At 43.6% G+C, this 24,553-nt stretch overlaps 1 protein-coding gene across 1 annotated transcript in view; it reads right to left on the bottom strand.

Annotated features, from left to right (window-relative positions):
• The window catches only part of DEPTOR (DEP domain containing MTOR interacting protein), a 159,108-nt gene that overhangs the window by 109,708 nt on the left and 24,847 nt on the right, over positions 1-24,553 (bottom strand). Inside the window, exons 2-3 of the mRNA XM_004480741.4 lie at positions 5,595-5,773; positions 3,891-4,014 (exon numbers count right to left, since the gene is read on the bottom strand). Coding sequence (XP_004480798.2) covers positions 3,891-4,014; positions 5,595-5,773 — 303 coding nt within the window. The remainder of the gene's footprint in view (positions 1-3,890; positions 4,015-5,594; positions 5,774-24,553) is intronic.

Below are 24,553 nucleotides of genomic sequence, written 5' to 3'. Positions count from 1 at the left end.
TGTTAATATGAATTATCAAGTCCCAAAGTCCCAACGTTTGACCTGTGCATGTTCCAGCAACCTAAAGAAGGGGCCAAGATTTTCAAGGCAGCAGCTAGGTCATTCAAGGCTAACTACTTAACAAATGACTTTTCCCAGTGCTAATCTCAGAAGCAGTTTGAAGAAATAAATCTACTTGGACAATGAGACATTGAACACTAATGATAAGAAAGTCAACTGCACCGACGGGCAAAGCAGAGCAATAATGATCAGCTAGTCCAGCGATCAGTTTGTTCATTCTTTTCAGGAAATATTTATTGTCTACAATCTGCAAGGCATGTGTGCAGCCACAGGAGATACAAAGAACGAAGCTGCCTCTACCCCTGAGTTGCTTAGAGTTTGCTGCAGGAAACAAAGAAGTTTTAATACAGCTCTTTGAGGGGGTCAACACACTGGAGCAGCACCTAACTGAGCCTTAAGGGGGTAGGGAGGGATTCCCAGAGGTCACGATTAACGTGAAGCCAGGAGGAATCAGGATGAGCTAGAGAGGGCTTAGAGGGCTGTGTCGTCTAGGCAGAGTGAGCAGCAAATGTGAAAAGTACACCAGCTTGTCGCTTCCCCACTCTCCTCTCCCCAGTGGCTTCCTCTTACACTTAAAGGAGAATCCTAAGGGCTAGTAAATAATCTGTCGTACATGAAAAAAAAAAAAGAAAAGAAAATCCTCAAATCCTACCAGGGCCTTAAGGGCCCTAGATGATCTGGCCCTGACTCATCTCCTGTTCCTGCCCCCCTCACTTCCCGCACAGCAGGTGCTCTGGGCTCCTTCATCAGGCCAAGCACATTCCTGCCTGGAAGCCTTTACCCTTGCTGCTCCCTATCTGGGAAGTCCTGCCCAGGGTTCCTCTCGGCTCACTTGCTTCAGGCTTTACTCAAATGTCAGTTCTTCCGGGATGGCCTCCCTGCCTCCTGCCCCCAGCTAAAATGTACCTGTGGAATATCACACTGCACCTTTTTTTTTTCAGTATTTCTCTCCCTGCCCCCCCCCCCCCCCCCCCCCCCCCCGTCTGCTCTCTGTGTCCATTCACTGTGTTCTTTTGTGTCTGCTTTTATTCTTGTCAGCGGCACCCGGAAGCTGTGTCTCATTTTTCTTGCGTCATCTTGTTGTGTCAGCTCTCCGTGTGTGTGGCGCCATTTCTGGACAGGCTGCACTTTCTTTCGTGCTGGGCAGCTCTTCTTATGAGGCACACTCCTTGCGCGTGGGACACCCCTGCGTGGCACGCCACTCCTTGCGCGCATCAGCACCGCGCGTGGGCCAGCTCATCAAATGGGTCGGGAGGCGCTGGGTTTGAACCTTGGACCTCCCACGTGGTAGGCGGATGCCCTATCTGTTGGGCCAAATCTGCCTCCCCTGCATCTTCATGTTTATTGCTTTAATGTCAGCCTCAACTAGAACGCAAGCTCCACGACGGCAGAGATTTTGTCTAGCTTTGATTCACGTATGTTTCCAATGCAATGCCAATAACTGTGCCAGATGTGGCAGTGCTCAGTAAATAATTTTAATGAATAAATGAAGTGGTCTGAAGGCAGAAAGGAAGCTTAGACTACCCAGAGACACACAGTCTGGTGAGACTGGCATGCAGGATATGAGGGAAGAAGTAATAGAAGATGGGGCTGGAGTAAGACTCTATTCTAGAAGGTATGAACAGCAACAAAAATACACATACTTTTAAGAAATGGAGATCAGTTCAGTTTAGTTTTCACACAAATGAAGAAAATGTTAATTAATGTAACCTGGCAGCCTACTGCCTCAATCTCCCACTCCCAGGTTAGCAGGAACTAAGGAAACCAGCTTAAGCCAGTCCTATAACCAGTAAAAAGGATGCACAAGAAAGAGCTAAGTCAATACCAGTTCAGCATTAAATCCCATTCCTTATTTGGTAAAAGGAGCAGGTAAAAGCTAAAATGGTTGGAATGTGATGGGGGAAGCAGTTAATCAAAAACTGTAAAACTTGCACGGGAAAGTTAGACTTCTTGGATAGGCTGTAATCTCTGAAGTATCTAATCTATGGAGAAAAAGAGGAAGGGCTTGTGTGCTAGGCTTAGGGGTATAAATTGTGTCATTTTTCTTTGTTCGGTGTACCAGCCACGTTTTCTGGTTGTGTGCCCCTTCTTGCAAGATTGAGAATAAATTCTTTACTTTTCCACAATCGGGTAAGCCTTATTTTCTTCCAGAAGAAGATTTCTTTCTTACATACTCAATATATAAATGGATATGTTTATGAATTCCTTTCACCTATGTCAGGGAGATGAGGGATTTCCTATACTTCAGTATGACAGAAAGCAAGTGATAGAACTAGTACATATGGGGACACTAAGGGATTAGACAAGACCAGCTCCAGAAGCTCAGGAGAATAGAACTGGGATGGATAAGAGCACAAAACACAACTCAGGAGGGATGGAATCAAGGACAGTCATCAATATCATGCCATTTAATACCTGGAATGGCTATTACCTGAGGGGTCTTACTACATGTGGGAAATACTGAGCTAACAGTTAAATACTTGATTATCCTTTAATTCTCATAGCAGCAGTAGGACAAAGATGATACTATTACTCCCATTTCACAAATGAGGACATTGAAGTTTACAAAGGTCAACTGACAAGTTTAACATGGTTAGAATTCAAAACCAGGCCTCCAAAGCATGAACTCTTAACCATGTACTACTTAATCTGACCACCTGTTCCCCCTCCTCCCATATCATAGAGTAGGTTCTTTTATGTGATAAGTATTTTTCAACTCCTGAAGCCCTGAAAGGCAGCCCAAGTGAAGGAGAGCGGGGAGGGGGCATTGCTCCTGCTTCCCCTGCTCTAAGGATTGCCCTGGGAAAAAAATCAACTGTGTGGGTCTAAGGCCCCTCTTGATATAGAGGTGGAGTGGACATCGCCATCCCAGAGTCCGCAGGATGGAGGAATAAGATATGGATTAGAGTGGACTTACTGGTATTCTACCAAAGAACTATTCTGACTCCAGCACTGGAAGAAATTGTAGCACTGATGTGGAGAAAGTAGCCACAGTAGTTGCTGAGGGCAGGGAGAGGGAAGAAGTGTGATGTGAGGGCATTTTCGGGACTTGGAGTTGTCCTAAATGATATTGCAGGGACAGATGCAGGGCATTATATATCCTGTCATAACCCACTGAAGGTACTGGGGGAGACTGTAAACTACAATGTAAACTACTATCCAGGTGGTGCAGCAGTGCTCCAAAATTTATTCACCAAATGCAATGAATGTGCCACAATGATGATGAAAGAGGTTGTTGATGTGGGAGGGGTGGGGGGGGGTGGGGGGTATATGGGAACCTCTTATATTTTTTAATGTAACATTTTTTATGATCTATGTATCTTCCAAAAAAATACAATTAAAAAAAAAAAAAGATCCACTAATCCAATACTCCTGTCTACAGTAGATTATCTCTTCAAAAGAACTAAAGGTTCTTACTCTCATTCATCCTGCTCACTGATATTCTCTCACTATTCATCTCTTGACTGAACCAGACTGAACCTCTCCTGTACTTGACACTACTTCTCTAGGCATTTACAAGGTTACACCTCCAAGTTATACAACAACAGTATTTAAAAGGGGAAAAGGGCATCCACATCACTTGAAGGCAAACATCCAACTCCATCCTTTTGGGTTTTTGTTTCTGGAGTTTTGTTACATCAACTTAAATACAGAAAAAGCTATTTAAATTCTTTATTAAGAATTTAATATTAATTTCTGGCAAAGAGAAAATAGCTACGTAATCAGCCCATGCAGAACAGCCAGAAAGAAGTCAATATGATTAAAGACTGAAATGGCCCTGCTTCTCTCTATAAGTGAAGATTAGAGTAGGGATTTCACATGTGACATACTTCTCATATAGCCTCTGTCCTCTCATGAAGGCCTTCACTTCGTTGTCCAGTGGGAAGGTGCCATCATCCTTTCTAAAGCGGTAGAAGAGTTTGACATCCTTGAACTCCTTATGCTCATCACACACTGAAACATAGTATATCAGAGAGGTCAATGAGAAAAAAAATCACTCAGTGAATTACTCAAGTGAAATAAGGCACTAACTGTAGCTTAAAAAAAACTTGGTAGGTCTTTCTCCCCAGTTCCTGGGGAGGGAACCTCCGAATCTTTGGATTTTCCCATGACTGGAGTATCCTTGGTTATTCATGGAGGGCTCAGGACTACGCCCTGATGATTCATATGCTAATGAGATGGCAGGGTGGGGTTGACCAGACCTGAAAGACCAGTTAAGTGATTAGGGGTCTGAAGATTGAGTTCAACCACTTGGGCATTGATTCCCACCATGGTGCCTAACTTCTTACTTATATCCTTTTGCTATAATCAAACAATAATCCTGAGCATAGCACCTTTCATGAGTTCTATGAGTTGTTCTAGGCAATTATCAGACCCAAAGGGGTGGTGGGAACCCTTGAATTTGCAGCCAGTTGGTCAGAAGTGCCAGTGGCCTGGGCCCCAAACTTGCAAATTGGAACCTGCAGGGTAATCTTATCAAAGATGGCCCTTACCCTGTGGAGCCTGGCCTACCTCTGGGTAGTTGGAGTCAGAATTGCATTGAATGAGTTACTGTCCTATCCACAGTTCCATTGTCAGAAGGTGATAGAAGTTTCTGTAAGCTTTATACTAGGAAGAATTGTTTCACCACCTAATTTCTTAAGCACACAAATATCTACTAGTTAATACATCTCCTATATGAGTTAATACTTAACATAGTTCCTGGTACAGCGTAAGTGCTTAGTATAGTTAACTATCACCATCACCATCATCATTATCTATTAATAAGGTAACAAAATTCAATTCATTATTCATTATACAAACTCTTTGAGCATGATATTGGGACAGGCATCGGTCTCAAAGAATTTACAATCTAGTGAGGGGAAGAGAAATGTCAACATACACATTGTAATAATGGGAAAGACGTAAGGAGAGGCTGTGGAGGGAGCTCAAAGGAGGAATACTTAATCTGGCTCTGGGGTGTGAAATCCTACCTGAGGAGTTTGCAAGTAAATGGAGACCTGAAGAATAAATAGAAGTTGGGCAAAAGCAGTAAGAAAGGACCTTCCAGTCCATGGGAAAAAATAACATATGCAAAGGGGAGAGTTTTCAAGGAGACATGTTCAAGACTGTTCACAGAACCATTGTGAGTAAGCAAAAACTTTGAAATAACCTAAATGTCCATCTATAGGTGAATAATTAAATATATAATGGCATATTAAATGGAATACTAGAGAGCAGTGAAAATGAACAAACTAGAGATATACTATTAACAAGGATGAATCTCACAAACAGCTTGCTGCTCAAGTTACAGAAGAATAGATAATGCATCTCTATAATGCCTAAAACATGTAAAATGATATGACACACTGCTTAGAGATGCACAGACAGAAAAGTATAAACAAAGGCATGGAAATAAGCCTAAATGCCTCTTGGAGGGAGGAAGGCAATGTGATTCGGGAGAAGTCCACAGGAAACACAGTGGAAAAAAAAACAAAACGGGTAGGTTCGCATCTGAAATACAAGATTCAGTCCTTCATTTCCTCTCAACTCACCATGATGAATGATGCCCCGGTCTGCTAATTTCTGCATGAGTTTAATTGCCGTCTCTCTGTCCGAAGCCTCTTTGTGTTCAATCAGCCAGTCAATCAGCTCTTTTGCGACAAAGCAGTTTGGGTACGTTTTGAGATGATGTCGTCTATCTTTAATAACCTTTTCTTCATGCAGCCTGAGCCTAGAAAGAAAATTTGGCCATTGTTTTAGGAATTTCGATGACAGCACAGGTTATTAAACAAATCCCAGAGAAGAGGAACAAAACGGAAGTTCTCAAGGCATCAGGAGTGCCATTAAAACGTTTGCCAAGGGAAGCGGACTTGGCCCAGTGGTTAGGGCGTCCGCCTATCACATGGGAGGTCCACGGTTCAAACCCCAGGCCTCCTTGACCCGTGTGTAGCTGGCCCATGTGCAGATGCGCGCAAGGAGTGCCCTCACACAGGGGTGCCCCCGCGTAGGGGAGCCCCACACGAAAGGAGTACGCCCCGTAAGGAGAGCCGCCTAGCGCCAAAGAAAGTGTAGCCTGCCCAGGAGTGGTGCGGCACACACAGAGAGCTGACGCAGCAAGATGACACAACAAAAAGAGACACAGATTCCCGTGCCGCTGACAACAACAGAAGCGGACAAAGAAGAACATGCAGCAAATAGACACAGAGAACAGACAACTGGGGCGGGGGGCAGGGGAGAGAAATAAAAGTAAATCTTTTAAAAAAAAAAAAAGTTTGCCAAGTGATTTCCACACTGTCAGAGCTCAAAGGCCCCAGAAAGCCATTTCACCCTCAGATCTAGAGATGATACAGGTAAATTTGGGGGAATAACAGCTACAGCCGACCTAGAGCTCTCCTGCCCCCTAAGGGGGTAAAAAAGGCTCTCCACCCCTTACTTGGACTCATTCCCTTCTTCTGTCTTCACCAGTGGGGCTCCTGTTTTGACCAAGACAAATAAAAACTCTAGAAACTTGCTTACACAAGATACCTTGTCTTCAGAGATTGCTCAGGGTTCACCATATTTACATTCATTCATTCATACAACAAATATTTATCAAGTGCCTACTGTGCGCCCATCAGGTACTATTCTGAGCACTAGGGACACAATCAGAAGATAACAAAGATCTCTGCCTTTGTGGGGCTTGCATTCTAGAAGGAGCAGGAGCTTAACTTTTTCAGGAGGCTTACTAGGTACCAGGCATTGATCTGAGAAGTTCACCTAGAATGACTCATTTAATGCTCACAACAACCTCTTCAGGAAGTTAGTATTACTATCCCCTTGTTTTACAGCAGGGAAATCAAAGACCACGGAAAGACTGTCACTTGCCTAAGACGACACAGTTTTAACAAGTAGTGAAAATGAGATGTGAGCTCTGGGCCTGGCTTCAGCTTCTGGCTTTCCATCTAGCTGGAGATGGATTAAACTGTTAGAAACATACAACCTATGTGCAGGTTAATGAGTCAGCGTGGAGAAAAGTGGCTGACAGGGAGCCTTCCCCTACACCCGTCAGAACTGACTTTTTTCCAAAACTATCTTAACCCTGACCTTTTCTTTTTTAAGTTTCTTCACTTTGCCTTCTCTTCGTTTTCTTCCCTTGCATTTACTCCTTTATTCCTCAGATGCAGAGTTGGAATTGGGTAAACCATAGGACCAGCTTTTTTCCTAATTTACCCACCTGGCTTCTGTGCCCCTTACCTCATATTCTCAACATTGATGAGAAATGTGAGCGAATCACACAGTAGCTGTGTGAACTGGGCAAGTTGCTTAATCTCTCTTCCCTCTCTCCCTGCCTCTGTAAGACCGGTGCGTTATACCTCCTTGCCAACGGTGAGGTCTGAGGGCATGTACAGTGTGTGAAACACCAACAACCCAGCCTGACCCATAACAGGTTCTCTCCTTTCTTATCCTCCCTCGAGATGGAAATCAATCATACACTTGCCTGTTTGTGTGTGTGCATGTTTTAACGTAGTGCACTGAATGGAATTTTATGGGTTTCAATCTCTCAAGGCCGTCCTTGTGAGCGGAAAGCATACTGGGCTGAGAGCTCTGAGGCCTACAGGCCTTTCCTTGCTAGACCACGGGCTGCTGAAGACTAGAGGCTATGCCTGAGGATGAAGGGCTCAGCTAGCGCCCCAGCACTGGGGAGGGAGAGGAGGAAAGAGAGGAGTCCTTACAGCTAGTAACTGCATAGGAAGAAAAGTACCATTTTAATAGAGCTCCTACTATGTGCCCAAAATTGCACTAAATACTTTCACCCATGTTTATTTAAATACCTAACTGCATCTAAAAGCCACTTAACTATTCTGAGTCTGAAAAGAATTCTGGTCTAAAATAAGGGATTTGAGCTGAGTGAACCATGAGACCCCTTTATGGTAAACATCTTTTTCTGCCTACTGCGCTAACAGCGCTCTTACTTTTCTTTGGGAAAACCACTCATTACCCTCTGTCAGTCCACACAGTTCATTTGTGACTTTGGCACATGACCCAGGCCTAGCCAATCAGACCATTCAATCCCCCTGGCCTATGTATTTGGTTCATGCATGAGCATGTAACCCAAGCACCCAAACTAGGCTATTAAGACTCAATCCTGGGTTTTTTGTAGAAGTGCTGACAGTTATTAACTTTAAAATTTATGCTTCAGGCAATCATCCAATGGATCATCCTTGCTACCATAAAGGGAGGAGCCTGCTTAAGAAATCCAACACAGAGAACAGAGATCAGTTACATACATCCAGATATCTATACATCTTTATACATATATATGTATATAAAATAAACATTGCCAACAACCCTGCTTGACCACCTGAATTCAACAGTTCCTGAAGCCCCCTTACTCTGAACTTAAGTTAAATAAGCCAATGTAGTTCCTTTTGCTTAAGTGAGTTAATTAGGTATCTATCACTGACAACTCAAATAGTCACCAAACACCCTCCAGTTGAATGACTTCATGGATCTGTGGCCCTGAATATTGTCACAGTGGTGCTTTCAAAGACCACTGAGAAGGCCAGAGCTGTCTACTCTGTACCCAATGGTGCAGGAACATCCTGGAGTCTGGCATCATGTTTTTTGTGGGTTTTTTTCCCCTATTCTTCTGTCTCCTCCCTCAATGTCCTGCTGTCAGTATGCCACTTGTCCCCATGCCTGAACTTTAGGAGTTCACTTAATCTATGGTTTCTCTTCTACCATGTTCTGTGAAGATAGTTGGTATAAAAGATTTAAAGCAAAAGCCTGATAGGAACATCTGTGAATAAAGAAAGTGAGCAATTTGTGCACGGAATTGATACCATCTATTTTGGCTGCTCAACGACCATTTCGTGTGCTTTATTACTGATCCTTGGTGGCTGAGTGCTAAATACTTGAAGATGAGGATCAATAATTCTGAATTCCTATACAATACTCAGTCATATGATAACATTTATTATCGAAAACCTAGGAACCAAGACATACTATAGGAAAGTGATGTGGCTCAAGCAATTGGGCTCCCGTCTACCACATAGGAGGTCCAGGGTTCAATGCCCAGGGCCTCCTGGTGAAGGCAAGCTGGCACACATGGAGTGCTGTCCTGCACAGAGTGCTGACCTGCGCAGAGTACTGCCCTGTGCAGGAATGCTGGCCCATGAGAGCTGGTGCAGCAAGATGATGCAACAAAAAGAAATACAGAGGACAGACAATAAGAGATATAGGAGATCAGCGAGCTGAGGTGGCACAAGAGAATGATCACCACTCTTGTACTCTGGACAGTCCCAAGATTGGTTCCTGGAGCTGCCCAATGAGAATACAAGTAGACACAGAAGAATGCACAGTGAATGGACACAGAAAGCAGACAACAGAGGTGGGAGGAGGGGAAGAAATAAAGAAATAAATATTTTTTGAAAATAAATAAAATAAATAAATTATACATTCTATTGAAAAAAAAAAGACAGACTATAGGACTGGCTGAGAAAAGGACATAGCAGTGAACCTGCCAGTAAGAAAGACTACGATGCCAGTGATATCAGGAAGACACCAAAGAAGTTTGCAATAGACCTAGGAAATAGTCTTATAATAAGCTCGTGGTAGGGCAGGGTTGCCAGATTTACTAAAACAAAATTTAAAAAAGGACACAGTTAAGTTTGAATGTCATATGAACAACAAATAATTGTGCATGGGACAGATAAAATCATTGTTTATCTGAAGTTCAAACTTAACTGGTCATCTTGAATATTATCTGGCAATCTTTAGGGGATACATTTTATTAAACACTTAAGCTAGCATATTAGAATTAATATATTGTGCCAAGAAAGAAGGGGCTCTCCATTAATGCTAGAGGACACTTCCTCCAAAGGAAAACTGGTTGTTTTATCTGTTTCTTCCAGAAAATATTTTGACCCAGGCACTCAGGGCCAAACTAGGCCTCATGTGCTGAGAATCAGGTAAGAAATTTAAATTGTAAAGACTATAAATTGGTAAAGTTATTAGAGGGAAACCAGAGCACAAAATCTCCCTCTCTCTCTTTTTTTTTAAGCACTGGGGCTGGGGATTGAACCTGGGGCCTTGTATTGCATGTGGGAGGCTAGTGCCCAGCCACTGAGCTACATCAGCTTCCCTGGGTTGCCTTTTTCATTTGTTTGCTTGTTGTTTGTTTTTGTTTTTGTTTTTTTAGGAGGCACTGGGGACCAAACCCAGGACCTCTCATGTGGGAAGCAGGTGCTCAATGGCTTGAGCCATATCCGCTCCCTCTCCCTCTCTTAACACAGAGAAAAATGAACTATACAAAATTAAAACATAGAAAATATTGGCTAGATGTAACCATATAAGGAAAGGTATAAGACCTCATTCCATAAAACTTTTACAGTAACAGTCAAGATATAGATGATGCTGAGCAGGGAGGTAAGTGAGGTGGCAGGGCCTCTCACTGCGCAGAAGCCATGCTGCTAAATCAGTAAATCCTGAGAATTCTCATTAATAACCCAAGGTTGAAGAAAGCAAACTCAGTTTTCTGTCTTCTGATTAGGAGATGGTGGAAATGACTGCTGGGCGAAAGGAAGGACTGGACCTTTTTCCCTGACAGTGAAGACTCCAAGGTTCAACACTAAATTAGGCAAGCAGTTCAAGGGCTCAAATATCCCTCCATGGCAGTGAGAACCACCTCTGACAAAGTAAAATGAACCCTAGTGCAAGAAATTTAAAACCATCTCAGAATCAAGACTGTTACTCCTGCATCAACTTGGGCTCTTAAGTGACGGAGAAGTGGAACAAATAATCAGCTACCAAAGTTTAGCACTGAGGGGGAAAAAATGGCCGTATGAGAAAAGTTAGGATGGGATCAAGGAGATGTCATCACACTATGTCAGAGCACAAATAGCATACGGACAGATAGAAAGCACAGACAGACTGCCTGCATTAAGCACAAACGGCAATTATGGCAGTTTGAGATTATTTTATGAATCCTCAAAAGAAAAAGATAATGTCTGTAAACCAATCTATTCCTCTGGGTGTGATACCCTTTGATTGTATTAAATTCAGTTGAGGAGTCTTTGAGTAGATTACCTGTTAAGACTGATGCAGAGCTTTTGTACTACATCAGTGAGGCAGGACTCAGATTGAGTCCCTGACCTCTTGCTATGTCTAATATAAACGGAAACACAGAGAAAGACTCACTCAGACAGACACAGGAAGAGAGAGCTCTGTCTTTTTTTTTTTTCCTGGAAGTCCCAGGGGAGTCCCAGGATTGAACCCTGGGACCTTGTATGTAGGAAGCTGGCATTCAACCACTGAGCCACATTGTCTACTCTTGAGTTGTTTTTTTTATTTGTTTGCTTTTTTTAGGGGGCACTGGGGACCTCCCATCTGGGAAGCAAGCACTCAAATGCTTGAGCCACATCCACTTCCACTCTGCCATTTTTGATCCGGCCATGTGACAGAAAGGAGAGAGCTCAAAAGGCAGAGGCCCCAGGAAGAGATGAGCCATTTGCCTGATAGCTTAAGCTAAACTTGGGAAGAGAGCAGAACAGCCAAGACTGATGATATAGGAGGCCTGGAAGGAAACAAGCCCTAGGCCAGAAGAAAGGGGACTACAGGATCACTTAATCATGAAGCCCTAAGAAGCCCAGCCAGCTCAAGAGGAAAAGAGGAAAGGGTAAGCCTGAACGGGAAGGCTGAAACCTGGGCAGGTATCGGCTGCCATCTTGCTTCTCCACGTGGCAACAAGTCAGGATCCACAGTAACTGACTTTGGTGAGAAAGCATCTCTGATGTTATCCTGATTTGGACATTTCATGGCCTCAAAACAATAAGCTTTTACCCCGTATAAAATCCTCATTAGAAAAGTCAACAGATTTCTGGTACTACGCATTAGCAGACCTTTGGCAAATTAAACAGTGACTTAAAAAACTAAAAGTAAACAGCTATTCAAAATTCTAAAGCAAAAATAAATAATAATACTGGGGAAAAAAAGAAGGGAAGGAAGAAACAGAACATACAATGGACAAAAAGAACTCTGGAAGAAAACACAACTCAAGAAACAGAAAAAAATTAACCTAAAATATTCTGAACTATAAAATAAATGTGTGTGCAGGCTCCAAGGCCAAAAGGCATCTGACCTGACCACCGCATGGTGCTGTCATAAAGCTCATTACTAACAATAAAGGGGAAAACAGATGTGGCTCAACCAACTGGGCTCCCATCTACCATATAGGAGGTCCAGGGTTCAATGCCCAGGGCCTCCCGGTGAGGGCAAGCTGGTCCACGCGGAGTGCCAACCCATGCTGGAATGCCGCCTCGCACAGGAGTGCCCCCCTGCATGGGAATGCTGCCCAGCGTGGGAAAGCCACCCTGCGCAGGCATGCTGGCCTACACTGAGAGCTGGCACAGCAAGATGACACAACAAGAGACACAGAGGAGAGAAAATAAGAAGATGTAGCAGAACAGGGAGTTGAGGTGGCACAAGAGAGTAATCACCTCTCTCCCACTCCAGAAGGTCCCAGGATTGGTTTCTGGAGCCGCCTAATGAGAATAATACAAGCAGACACGAAAGAACACACAGCGATTTTTCACAGAGAACAGACAACAGGGGTATGGGGGGTGGGGGAAATTAAAGAAAATAAATCTTAAAAAAAAAGAATAAAGGTAATACTGAGCAGGTGCAGCTCAGTGGTTGAGCACCTGCCTCTCATGGTCAAAGTCCCAAGTTCAATCCTTGGTACCTCCTAAAAACAAACAACAAAACAATAAAGGTAACCCTAGAAATTGGATTTGAGCCCCTACTAGGCACTAGGCACAGTTTTAACTGCTTTGCCATATTAATCCTCATGACAACTCTCTGAGGCAGGTAATTTTAAAACCACAAATGATACAAATGTAGAGTTGTAATTATTAATAATTAAAAAAAAACGAACCCTAATAAAAAACAAGTTCACATCGGCATTTAAAATTATCACATAAATCTTCCTTCAAATTAATTTGGTTACAATGACACTGAGTAATTTGTTTAACATGTTCAAAGTGGCAGAGCGTGAAACATTAATTCTTAGACATGATGTCTGTCAGGAATCCAAGAAAAGACAACCAATTTATTTAGAAATTGAAATGTGGAACAAGCTACCATATAATTTGGTGGAGGAGGAATATGTAATGAGCCAAAGAGAAGAGCGATAGCTCCTGTAAACTTTCCAACTTAAAAAAAAAAAGTCATTAGGTAGTGTTTCTCTTTACCGCAGAACAGAACCTTTCAGTTACTATCCTTTCATGACCCCTGAGCTTGGTGTTGATTCTTGAGCTGCTTGATTCCCACTGATCCCCACCCTCTCCTGTGGGAAGGAAGCACTAGGCACTCCTGCTTCTACTCCACCAGGGTCTGGTACATTTCCATATTAAAAACACTGAGCGGAAACATGATGAAGGTGAAAGAACTCTGGCTCCAAGACATAGCCTAGAATTTGACAATTCTTTGGTATGTTGGTTACCAGGGGTTAAAAATGCTTCACCATCTTTTTTCAATAAAGTAGTAAGAATGTTCACACTGCAAACACATCATCAAGTATTTTGTTTGGCACAGTGGGTACTTAACAAATGTTTGGTGAATGAATGGATATACAAGGGCGCCAATAGAAATGACAGCATTTTCAAAGAGTTACAGAAGCTTTTCTTTAACATAGTAGGGGTTCCCATTCCCTAACTTAGTATCCATCCATCACCATGGAATTGATCTAAGTCTTTTAAAAAACCGTTTATGATTTCACTTCTAGGGTAATAAATTTCTAAAGCCTTACTTGCCATTGTGTATTTTAAAAAGAAAAATTATTTGATTAAACCCCTCTCTTTCGACCTTTCACAACTTTCAACACATTAATATGCATGCAGAGGGAAGCGGATGTGGCTCAAGCTTTTTGGGCTTCCGCCTACTACCTGGGAGGTCCTGGGTTTGGTTCCCAATCCCTCCTGGAGATGGCGAGCTGCTGCAGTGGGCAGGTGCAGGCAGCTGATGCAACAAGGTGACACATCAAAAGAGACAAAAAGGAAAGACAATGAGAGACATAACAAACCAGGTGGCTGAGGTGGCTCAGGTGATTGAGCACCTCTCTTCCACATGGGAGGTCCTGGGTTCGGTTCCTGGTGCCTCCTAAAGAGAAGATGAGCAGATGGCCATGGCAAATAATGAGGCGGGTGGGTGGGTCATAAATAAATAAATCTTTAAAAATACATATGCATGCAGATATTGAAAAACTGGATAGATTAAGCAGTATTTCAAAGTCTTGTTGAAAAATAGAAATTTTTGTGGCTCGTTGAGGAATAGCATTCTCTGGCAAGACTACAAAATGCCAAGCTAAGAGCTAAAAGTCACCCTTTTAAACCCAGCATTTTACCTGGACATGTCACGTTGCCTGCCATGCCCCAAATCCCCTTCTATTTGAAATCACCCTCCACAGTTTGCCCACCACCCACAGGGTGCCTACGGTGGCCCCTGTCTATGTCCATCCACAGTTCAATGAAGAAGTCTGGGGCTTAAGACTGTACCCTCCTCCCCACCCCTGAAAGTACAGTAATTAGCTTAAACTAGAATGACTCCCTCCTAAATGGAAACTAGAGCTGAAGTTCTGAAACTGTCTGTGCCATGGAACACTTTCTTGAGATGAAAATTCACCTAGAAGTCAATGTGTAAACAGAAATGTGGGGTGTTCTGGTTAAAACTGGGCGGAGCTGTCAAGTCCAGAGCATTCTCTGTTTTGTTTTGTTTTTCTGCTTGGTTTTCCCACATACCCACGCCACATGCCCCACTCCACCCACATGGAATTCCTAGAACAAAGGCTAAAAGCAAAATAACAACAACAAAAGGACTAGAAGATACTGAAGAAATCGGCCAATAGGAGTGAGAGGGTTATGGGGAAGGCAGGCCAGCACTGAGAAGCTGGGAAGGCAAGAGAAAGCTCCAGACGCTCCAATTTAGAGATGGCAAAAGACACCATCTCTGGAGCTGCCTTAGTTCAAGGTTTCCAGTTCCTCATCAAAGTCCTGTGTGTCCTTAGGATGGCAAGCCCACCACCATTCCCTGGAACTAAAAAACTCAGCTGTGGCTCGGTAAGCCATGATCCCTAGGAACTAAAAAACCCCACCTACCCAGGCTCCAAAGCCACCTACCCTAAGTCCAGGCCTCCTCCCAAGCTTCCTGGCCTCTCCTTCGAGCCACCCCACCCCTCTACAAGCATGCCAGCCCTACACTCTGGGCTCACTGGAATCTTCTTCGTCCCCTGAACATATCAATTGCTCACTGTTCTTCTGCTCAAGACATAGACACCTCTGCTTAGAATACTCCCCCCTTTCCTTGTGTCCTTCAAGGGGCAGCTTAAACGGACCCTCTTCTTCTCTGGATACCCACGATATTTTAGTGCCATTGGTAAAGCATGCATCCCACTACATTACAGTTAACTGAGTTCAGGGAGATGAAGGGAGAGTTGCTTATTTATTGCTGTCATTCCAGTGTCTAGCAGCTTGTAATAGGGGCTGGATCCTCACTGATGTGAAAATCAATTAGTGCATGGTATGCACTCAGCTTTGTGCAAGGTGCGGGACAGAATACAGAAAGAAAACAGAGTCCAAATCAATCTGTATTGAACCGCTGGGGAGAATAACCCTCTCTATTCTAGCTTCATTTTCAATCCCACCCACCGAGGAATTTAAATTCGAAGCCACCTTCCCATCATTCATCTGAGACAGCTGGTTCACAGGCTTTAGATCCAAGGTGATTCTGTAATGTCTATTCCTGTCCAGCTAACCAGCTGCTGAAATTACATCAGCCAATTTCCTCTTTCAGCCCTAGGAGAACAAACATCACTTAGTGTAGGGTGTTAATAATACCCACAAAATCACCGTCCATCTGATAAGAAATGTAGAGATTATTTTTCAAAAAAATAGCTAGCTGAGAAATACAGCAGGCTGTGGGAGGCCCGGAACAAAGGGGAGACAGAAACTACATACTCTCATTTTAAAACAGTGTCATAAATCTCAGCCAAAATAAACACGTTAATTAAAAAACACAGCAAGCCAAAGGGGGGTGGGGTGGGGCTGACAGTGTGAGCCTTGTGATTTTGGCAACAACAGTGACATAAGGGTGCTTTAAACCAAAGCAGCTATTGTCCTTTCCAGATGTTCTACAGTCAATACCTGTCCTTTGGGATCAGAGAACCCAGAGAAAACCACTCTACTCACTCACTTTGAAAGGCTCCAAGTCTAAAGAGATGAGGAAAAAAGGGGGGAAACAAAATCTAAAAGTCTGTATTTCCTTTAAATATTTGGATTTTTTTTCCAAGCAGGAAGTTCATTGGGCTGGAATTTTTTAAAATATTTAAACTTGTAAATTATAAAAATAATAGATGCTCATGGTATAAAAAATTTCAAGTAGTTATAAAATGAAAATTAAAAGTCGCCTTCAAAAGTTCTGATGAATTGGCAATTAGTGAAGCTGGGTAACTGGCAATGAATTGGTAATGGTTGCAGCTAAGAGATCAGTGCATGGGAGTATGCTACATTAGCCTATCACCTTTGGTATATATATATATTTTTAAAATTTATTTTATTTATTTTTCTCCCCCTCCCCCCGTTGTCTGCTCTCTGTACCCATTCATTGTGTGTTCCTCTGTGTCTGCTTGTATTCTTGTCAGTGGCACTGGGAATCTGTGTCTCTTTTTGTTGCATCATCTTGCTGCATCAGCTCTCCGTGTGTGTGGTGCCACTCCTGGGCAGGCTACACTCTTTCTGCGTGAGGCAGCTCTCCTCGCGGGGCGCACTCCTTGCATGTGGGGCTCCCCTATGCAGGCGACACCCCTGCGTGGCACGGCACTCCTTGCGCACATCAGCACTGTGCGTGGGCCAGCTCACCACACGGGTCAGGAGGCCCTGGGTTTGAACCCTGGACCTCCGGTGTGGTAGGCGGACGCTCTATCAGGTGAGCCAAACCTGCTTCCCCACCTTTGGTATATTTTTGAAATTTTCCCTGACCCCCACTTTCCAAAGGAACGCAATAAAAATAACTGTTCATGAATTATTGCAGAAATGTTCTATGTATGTTGACGTGTATACTTACATGTGCATTTTCTTTTTTTTCCCCCCAATATCTTACATTTGGTGTATTTTCCCCTCAACCCACCCAGTTAATGACACTGTGTATCCGTATTATATATTTGTTATAGTTCACGAGAGAATGTTCTCACGGTTGTTGTTTTTTTTTCCTTCTTCTTCTTCTTTATTTTCTTTTAAATGTTACATTCAAAAAAATATGAGGTCCTATATACCCCCCCACCAAATAGGATCATAGTACATACATTTTTGTTTGGCTTCAATAACATACTTGAATTCTCCCAAACTGCTTAGAACACTAGAACAAATAAGAGAGTAATATGGAGAGAAGTATAGAACAGGTTAATGTAGAGAGAACACACGTAATTTTGGTGAGCCAGAAGGAAATGCTCTCAGACAAAACACACATACACAAATATGCAGCAACTGTAAAAACCACAAACTAGGACAGTAATGTCTGCTGTTCCGCTAGCAAGACTCCTTTTCAGGAGGGTGGCAGCACTGGCGCTGTGAATCCGGAACAAAGTCAGAGTCCTAAGTTCTCTATGCAGCCTTTCCAGAGCTCATGCCAAGTCAGCACAAATCAGAATCCCTTGTATGCTGTGTCTTGTCGCCACAAAGAACTGAGATAACCAGCACACCCAGGAAGGAAGTGTGCTTAACTCTGAGTCCCAGGTATCATGCCCTATCTCTGACATCATGAGAGTATTAGGCAGAAATAATAACAGTAATAACTTACATCTGAATGGAGCCATGCACTATCAGAGCTGAGCCTAACCACAGCCCTGTGAATCAGGAAGGCAGTGTCATACCCATTTGACAGATGAAGATGGAAGCTTGCTCAAGTCCCCCTTTTTTTTTTAAGGAAGTACCAAGGCATGAACCAGGACCCCATAGTATATGGTAGGCAGACACTCAACCACTGAGCTATACCTGCTCCCCTCAAGTCACTGTTTTAAAGAGTACAGCCAGGACTGGAACCCAGCTGTTCTGAGTTCCGTGTGTAGAGTGTTTTGTGTGCAAACATCTGTTAAATGGCAGAAGCACCTATTTTCTGCCTATTTTATGCTTCGACGGGCAAAGAAGGAGACATTCTAGTTACACTGAAGGGTCAGAATTTATGCAATTTAGACACCACACAGATACCACATCCAGTACAGAAACAGATGAAGTTAAAGTGCCTACAAGAGAAGGCATCACCTTGTCCCTGTGCTTGCACTAACCCGATGTTGCAGCATCAAGATCACACCCCTGGTGAGAGGGCACGCCATCCCGAGAGTCGGCCTCAGTTCACGTGGGACACATAACAAACACTTTAATGATGTGTGCATGAAAGCTCATGAGGTCTTAAGATGAGAGGTAAGTACAAGGTCCAGATGGGAAGGCCCCTAAGTTAGCCCTCCTTATCAGACCTGAGATGGTCCTTAATTCTTCCTCCACGTGGGCTCCTTTATACCAGCTCTCCTTCTCTGAAGGAGCACAGGCGATGGCATCATCGACATCTCCAGTTCTGATCTAGTCCCCTGATGAGTCAGAAGAACAGTGCTCTTCCCACTTGCAGCGACTTTCCAGGAAGCTCCGAGATTTTTTTTCAAGCCTGTCATTATTTGCTTCCACACCATGCCCAGGAGAATCAGCCTCTAATTGCTATCTTAAAGGTGATGAAACAAGCCCAGAATGGTTCCAGGAACTTTCTGAGGATCCAAGGTGACTTGCAGAACCGAAACCGCCAATGGGTCCAAAAGTGGTGGGCAGCCCTCTCCCTGCCCGGCAGCTGCTTCCGATTCTGGCCTCCTGACCCTACCGTGACCTCTGTCACTCCTTCCTTCCACAAACACAGGGGCTTGTGCTTCACTTAGAACAGCGGTTCCCAACTGGGGCGCACATCATGTCCCTTCTTTCATCTCTGTTCCCCAAGATCTGGCAGAGGCCAATAAATGGTATCAGGTGGCAGCAAAAGGCGAGAAGCAAAGAAGCCATGGCTTCCAGTCAGGACTAAGGCTGAGGAGCTCGGCTGCATTACGGAACAATGTGACTTGGTGCCCTCCTCATTCACTCACTCACTCACTCCCTCAGCAGAACAGAGGAGGAGGCTCTGAGTGTCACCCAGAATTTGCTGGCTTACTTTGGACAAAGCATTCAATTTTGGACCCTCGAATTTTTTCATCTGTAAAATGGGAATAATAAAGTATGTCTGAATAGGGTTACTGTGAGGATTAACAGAGACCCTATGTAAAGTACTTAGCACATAATAAGCTCTTGATCAATGCCAACTGTTCTTGTCATTATTATGTAATAATACATTTCATTGTCAGCTACTTTAGGAAATTAACACAGTTCTCAGTTCCTGACCATTGCTTTCTACCAGTATGGATTTGGGATTTTGCATGAGGTTTGCTTAATGGGCGAATCGAGGTACAAAGGGAGAAGCGGATTTGGCTCAACTGACAAGAGTATCTGCTTACCACATGGGAGGTCCAGGGTTCAAACCCAGGGTCTCCTGACCTGTGTGGTGAGCTGGCCAAGCACAATGCTAATGTGCACAAGCAGTGCCGTACCACACAGGGGTATCCCCTGCGTAGGGGAGCCCCACACACAAAGAGTGCACCCTGTAAGGAGAGCCGCCCCACACGAAAAAAGTGCCTGCCCAGGAGTGGCGCCACACACACGGAGAACTGATGCAGCAAGATGATGCAACAAAAAGAGACACAGATTCCTGTGTCTTTTTTGCCGCTGACAAAAAAGTACAAGTGGACACAGAAGAACATACAGCGAATGGACACAGAGAGCAGACAATGGGGGGCAGGCAGGAAAGGGGAGAGAAATTAAAAAAAAAAAAGAACAATGGGAAACAACAACAACAGCAAAGGAACAGTGGGGGTGGACTGGCAACTCCTGGAAAGACTTGGCTGTTCTTTTCTGTCAACAGATTAGGAAGGGACCCTTACAGATGGAGTGGCAGGTGAAGGAAGGAAGAACCCAAAGTGAGAGCAAGCTTTCTGTCACTCCCTGAAAACACACTGAGGCCCTGTTTCCTGTGACGTTTGCTAGAGCCAATCTCACCTCTTCTGCGGTAACAATCAACTGATAACTAAAATCACAGAAGTGTTTTAACTGGAAAGAACCTTTGGGGTTATCTACTTTGAGTCCTCCACAATGTCACTATTTTACAGATGGGAAAACTGAGACTCAGAGAGGTTAAGTTGCTTGGCCAGGTTCTCCCAGATGTAAACCCTGGACTCCTGACTCTTCCCATACTATCTATTGAAATCCATGGTGGGATCCCCTGGGAACAGAGGCTGCTCATCTGGCCCCTTATCTAAGAGGGTCCCACTACTGAGAAAGCTAAGCCTGCACTCTGACTGCAACAACCCCACAAATCATTTCTGATAAAATCTAGAGTCGGCTCACTTGAGGAAGACACTGTATGTCAACTAAACATTTGGTATTGGAAGCTTCTTTCCTGAGAATAAAATATTAAGGACAGTCTGAGGGCCAATTTTAGGCAAAGAAAAAATATACAGAAAGAATAAGTACAAAAATACCATTAAATAATAACTAAAATATGACCCCAATGGAATATGAACAATGTTCATATTGTGATCACACCAAGGCAGAGAAAAAAGTTAGAGTAGGTGAGTGCAGAGCTTCTCATAAGATTGCTAGCCAGGGAGCAGGTGTAGCTCAGTGGTTTGAGTGCCTGCTTCCCATGTGCAAGGTCCCAGGTTCAATCCCCGGTACTTCCTACAAATAAAACAAAAATAATAAATGTGTCTCCCCATCTTCTTGGGACTTGCTTGCTCTTACTCAAGCAAAAATAAGCCCTTCTATTCCAACAGAAACCAGTGTCAAGCTCACTAATATTAAAATTAAATCAGTTAATCACTGAGTATAAATGACAGTATTAATCTGTTCCCATTTTGATGGGGAGGAAGTTTAGGCAGAATGCCTGGTTTAGGCAGAAGAAGGGGAAAGAGTTCATCCCACACATGGGAGAGGATGCCCAAAGGGAAAGCTGGGTTAGAGAAGTCAGACTTCACAATTATAAAAAGCGTGGATGAAATCAACAGAAGCCAGGTACTGTGTCTCTGAGGGGGGTCGGGACCACTAAACGGGAGCATGCGCATTTCCTTTCTGGGTACCACTGTGGCCTGGAGGACATCTCTCACCCAGTTAGGGGCTCGGTTTCCTGAGCTGGAAGATAGAGAAGCGAACGATAATAGATTTTTTTAGAGAACCTCTTTCAACCCTAACTTCTCTGTTTTTATGGACACCCTGATGAGCCTCCAGGGTAAATCCTTGCTCATAAGACCAAAATAGAACAGGCCGTTTGGGCACATGTTGTACTGAAAAGATCTACCACTAACCACAAGGCCAGGGAGCACAAAACAGCAAATTTCATTTCCTTTGGGCTCCCAAACGAGGATGAACATATTAAAGTGAATCTTGCGCTAAGCATGCGGTACAAACACTGTCTAGGGTTACACTCGTCTATTTTCAGCTCACAGGACAGATGCCAAAGCTGCCAATATACTGCAGGCTCTGGTGTTCAGGTCTATAACAAGAATCAAGACGAGGTTTCTCTGGGTTTAAAAATATGTCAAGTTCTCAAATGTACTGTCAGGGATATCTGCAGCCATAGCTGAGGCTTGTAAAAGATTGATTAACCAACATACATTTATTGAGCATATCAAACAACTGCTTGTGGTGGACTAATTTCTGTAATTCAAGGACAGTGTAAATGAAACGTACTTTTTCTTTTCTAAATGAAAATGTTGTATTCTATATATGTAGGATATTATCTGTTGACCAATCATAGTATCCATAATGTCTTTGAAAATAAATCTACTCAATGTTATCTTCCTCTTCTTCTGTGTCCCCTGTTTTAGTCAAATACGTCACCTTCATTTCTGCCTCTTTCCCTTTTCAAGATTTGCTCTCCTCTTTTTCTACCCATCCATCAGTCTAGCTGAAGTCAGTCTTCTTCCATGATGCCTTCTCTGATCCCCCCATACATGATCTAGTTTCCCCGAACTCCTCTACAATCTATTTTCTACAATGCTCACTTTCACCTGTATATTAATTTGCATAACATTATTCTTATTTGCATTACCCTTTCTTCTTCAACAATACTGCAAATTTTATGAGTGAAGAACCATTTCTTGGATGTGGTTGTGGCTCAACTGATAAAGCATACGCCTACCATATGGAGGGTCCAGGGTTCAATACCCAGGGCCTCCTGACCCATGTGGTGAGCTGGCCCACACGCAGTGCTGTCGCGTGCAAGGAGTGCTGTGCCATGCAGGGGTGTCCTCCGCATAGGGGTGCCCCACGTTCAAGGAGTGCACCCCACAAAGAGAGCCGCCCCTCGTGAAAAAAAGCACAGCCCGCCCAGGAGTGGTGCCACACACACAGACAGATGACACCGCAAGATGATGTAACAAAAAAAGCGACACAGTTTCCTGGTGCCACATGACAAGAATGCAAGTGGACACAGAAGAACACACAGTGAATGGACACAGAGAGCAGAAATAGGAGGGAAGGGGAGAGAAATAAACAAAAATAAATCCTTAAAAAAGAAAAGAACCATTTCTTTCTTCTTTCATATTTCTCAAAGGGTCTGGCACAGGTTAAAGAAAAATGACTGTATAAGGGTTTGGGTTTTCATCTTTGTTTTAAGTTGGATAGAAAGAAACCTTAGCACAGTGCAAATGTAAAATCCAAGCCTCTAGTATTAGGCCATTAGGTAGCTGCATACCATTCACGGTACATATAACTAGCAGCAGGGTGCTTCGATGTTCCCTCTCTATTACATGAAAGAGACTGGGACCCCCTGTTCGATGTTCTGGACAAGAAAGATTAAATAACCTTCCTTCTGAAGGGCCACACTATTCTCCAGGCTGTATACTGCAGGAATCTGAGCTCTCGCTATCTGGATTCCAGTAGCTCTGGGCACATATGGTTTGGACTGGTGGACTGGGCCAACCAGGAGTCAGCTAACATTTCAGAGCAAAGGACCCAGAGCACCATACAGAATGCCACGGTATCTGGTCAGCTCCAAGGACAAGGAGCCAAACTGATGGTGTGATAGTTACTAAAGTTCTCTGAGGCAAGGAAAGGATATTGCTCAAGTGGTTGAGTACATTCTTCCCATGCACAAGTTCCCGGGTTCAATCTCTGGTACCTCCTGCACAAAACAAAGCAAAACAAAGAAATGAAAAAGACCAACTCTCATTGGGGAGAGGCTGTAGCTCAGTGGTTGAGTGCCTGCTTCCCATGTACAAGGTCCTGGATTTGATGATCTCTGGTAACTCCTAAAACAAACAAACAACACAGAAAAACAACTCTCACTGGGGAGCAGATGTAGCTCAGTGGTTGAGTACCTGCTTCCCACGTACAAGGGAAGGTTCAATCTCCAATACCTCCTAAAAAAAATGTTCTATGAGGCGATGGGACAGAAGCAGTTCTGCTCTGCTTTAGTGAAAAGGTAACAAAGCATACGCAAAAAGAGAATACTGAGAGTGTTAGATGCAGTGATACAAACACACACAGATACACACACACATTAACTCTAGGAGACAAAGAAGAGTTATTGAGGAATACTAAACCACTCCAAATTAAGGAATTTTTAGATGAATTATCCCCTGCAGGTACTTATCAAAACATTTATATCCAAATTTTCATAAATCCCAACTTTCAGGCTATCTTTATACCCAGTGTAGCCTCGAATACACTTAGCATTGATTTTTTTTTTTTAATTACTAACTGAATGCAAGTAAAAGAAACCCCTGGGAGGAACTTGAAAAAACCTAAAAATCTGTATTTTTTGTTTTTTTTTTTAAAGATTTATTTATTTATTTAATTCCCCCCCCCCTCCCCCGGTTGTCTGTTCTCTGTGTCTATTTGCTGCGTCTTGTTTCTTTGTCCACTTCTGTTGTCGTCAGCGGCTCGGGAAGTGTGGGCGGCGCCATTCCTCGGCAGGCTGCACTTTTCTTTCCCGCTGGGCGGCTCTCCTTACGGGCGCACTCCTTGCGCGTGGGGCTCCCCTACGCGGGGGACACCCCTGCGTGGCAGGGCACTCCTTGCGTGCATCAGCACTGCGCATGGGCCAGCTCCACACGGGTCAAGGAGGCCCGGGGTTTGAACCGCAGACCTCCCATGAGGTAGATGGACGCCCTAACCACTGGGCCAAGTCTGTTTCCCTGTATTTTGTTTTGACAGTAGAAAACAAGTGGTGTCTCAGGGGTACATACTCAAGTGTTATTTCACATATCTGATACCATTCACAGGAAAATCTATGTAGACTCAACTGTCAGGGATACGACCAGTGAAAAGCAAATAGTGGTAAAGTATATATTGGCTTATTGTAGGTATATATTTTCTCTTCCTTAACATAGTTACTCTGACCCTTGCAGGTACTCAAT

Source organism: Dasypus novemcinctus, chromosome 14, assembly GCF_030445035.2.
Source record: "Dasypus novemcinctus isolate mDasNov1 chromosome 14, mDasNov1.1.hap2, whole genome shotgun sequence".
Lineage (NCBI taxonomy): Eukaryota > Metazoa > Chordata > Mammalia > Cingulata > Dasypodidae > Dasypus > Dasypus novemcinctus.
This window is presented reverse-complemented; position numbering and strand designations above follow the sequence as displayed.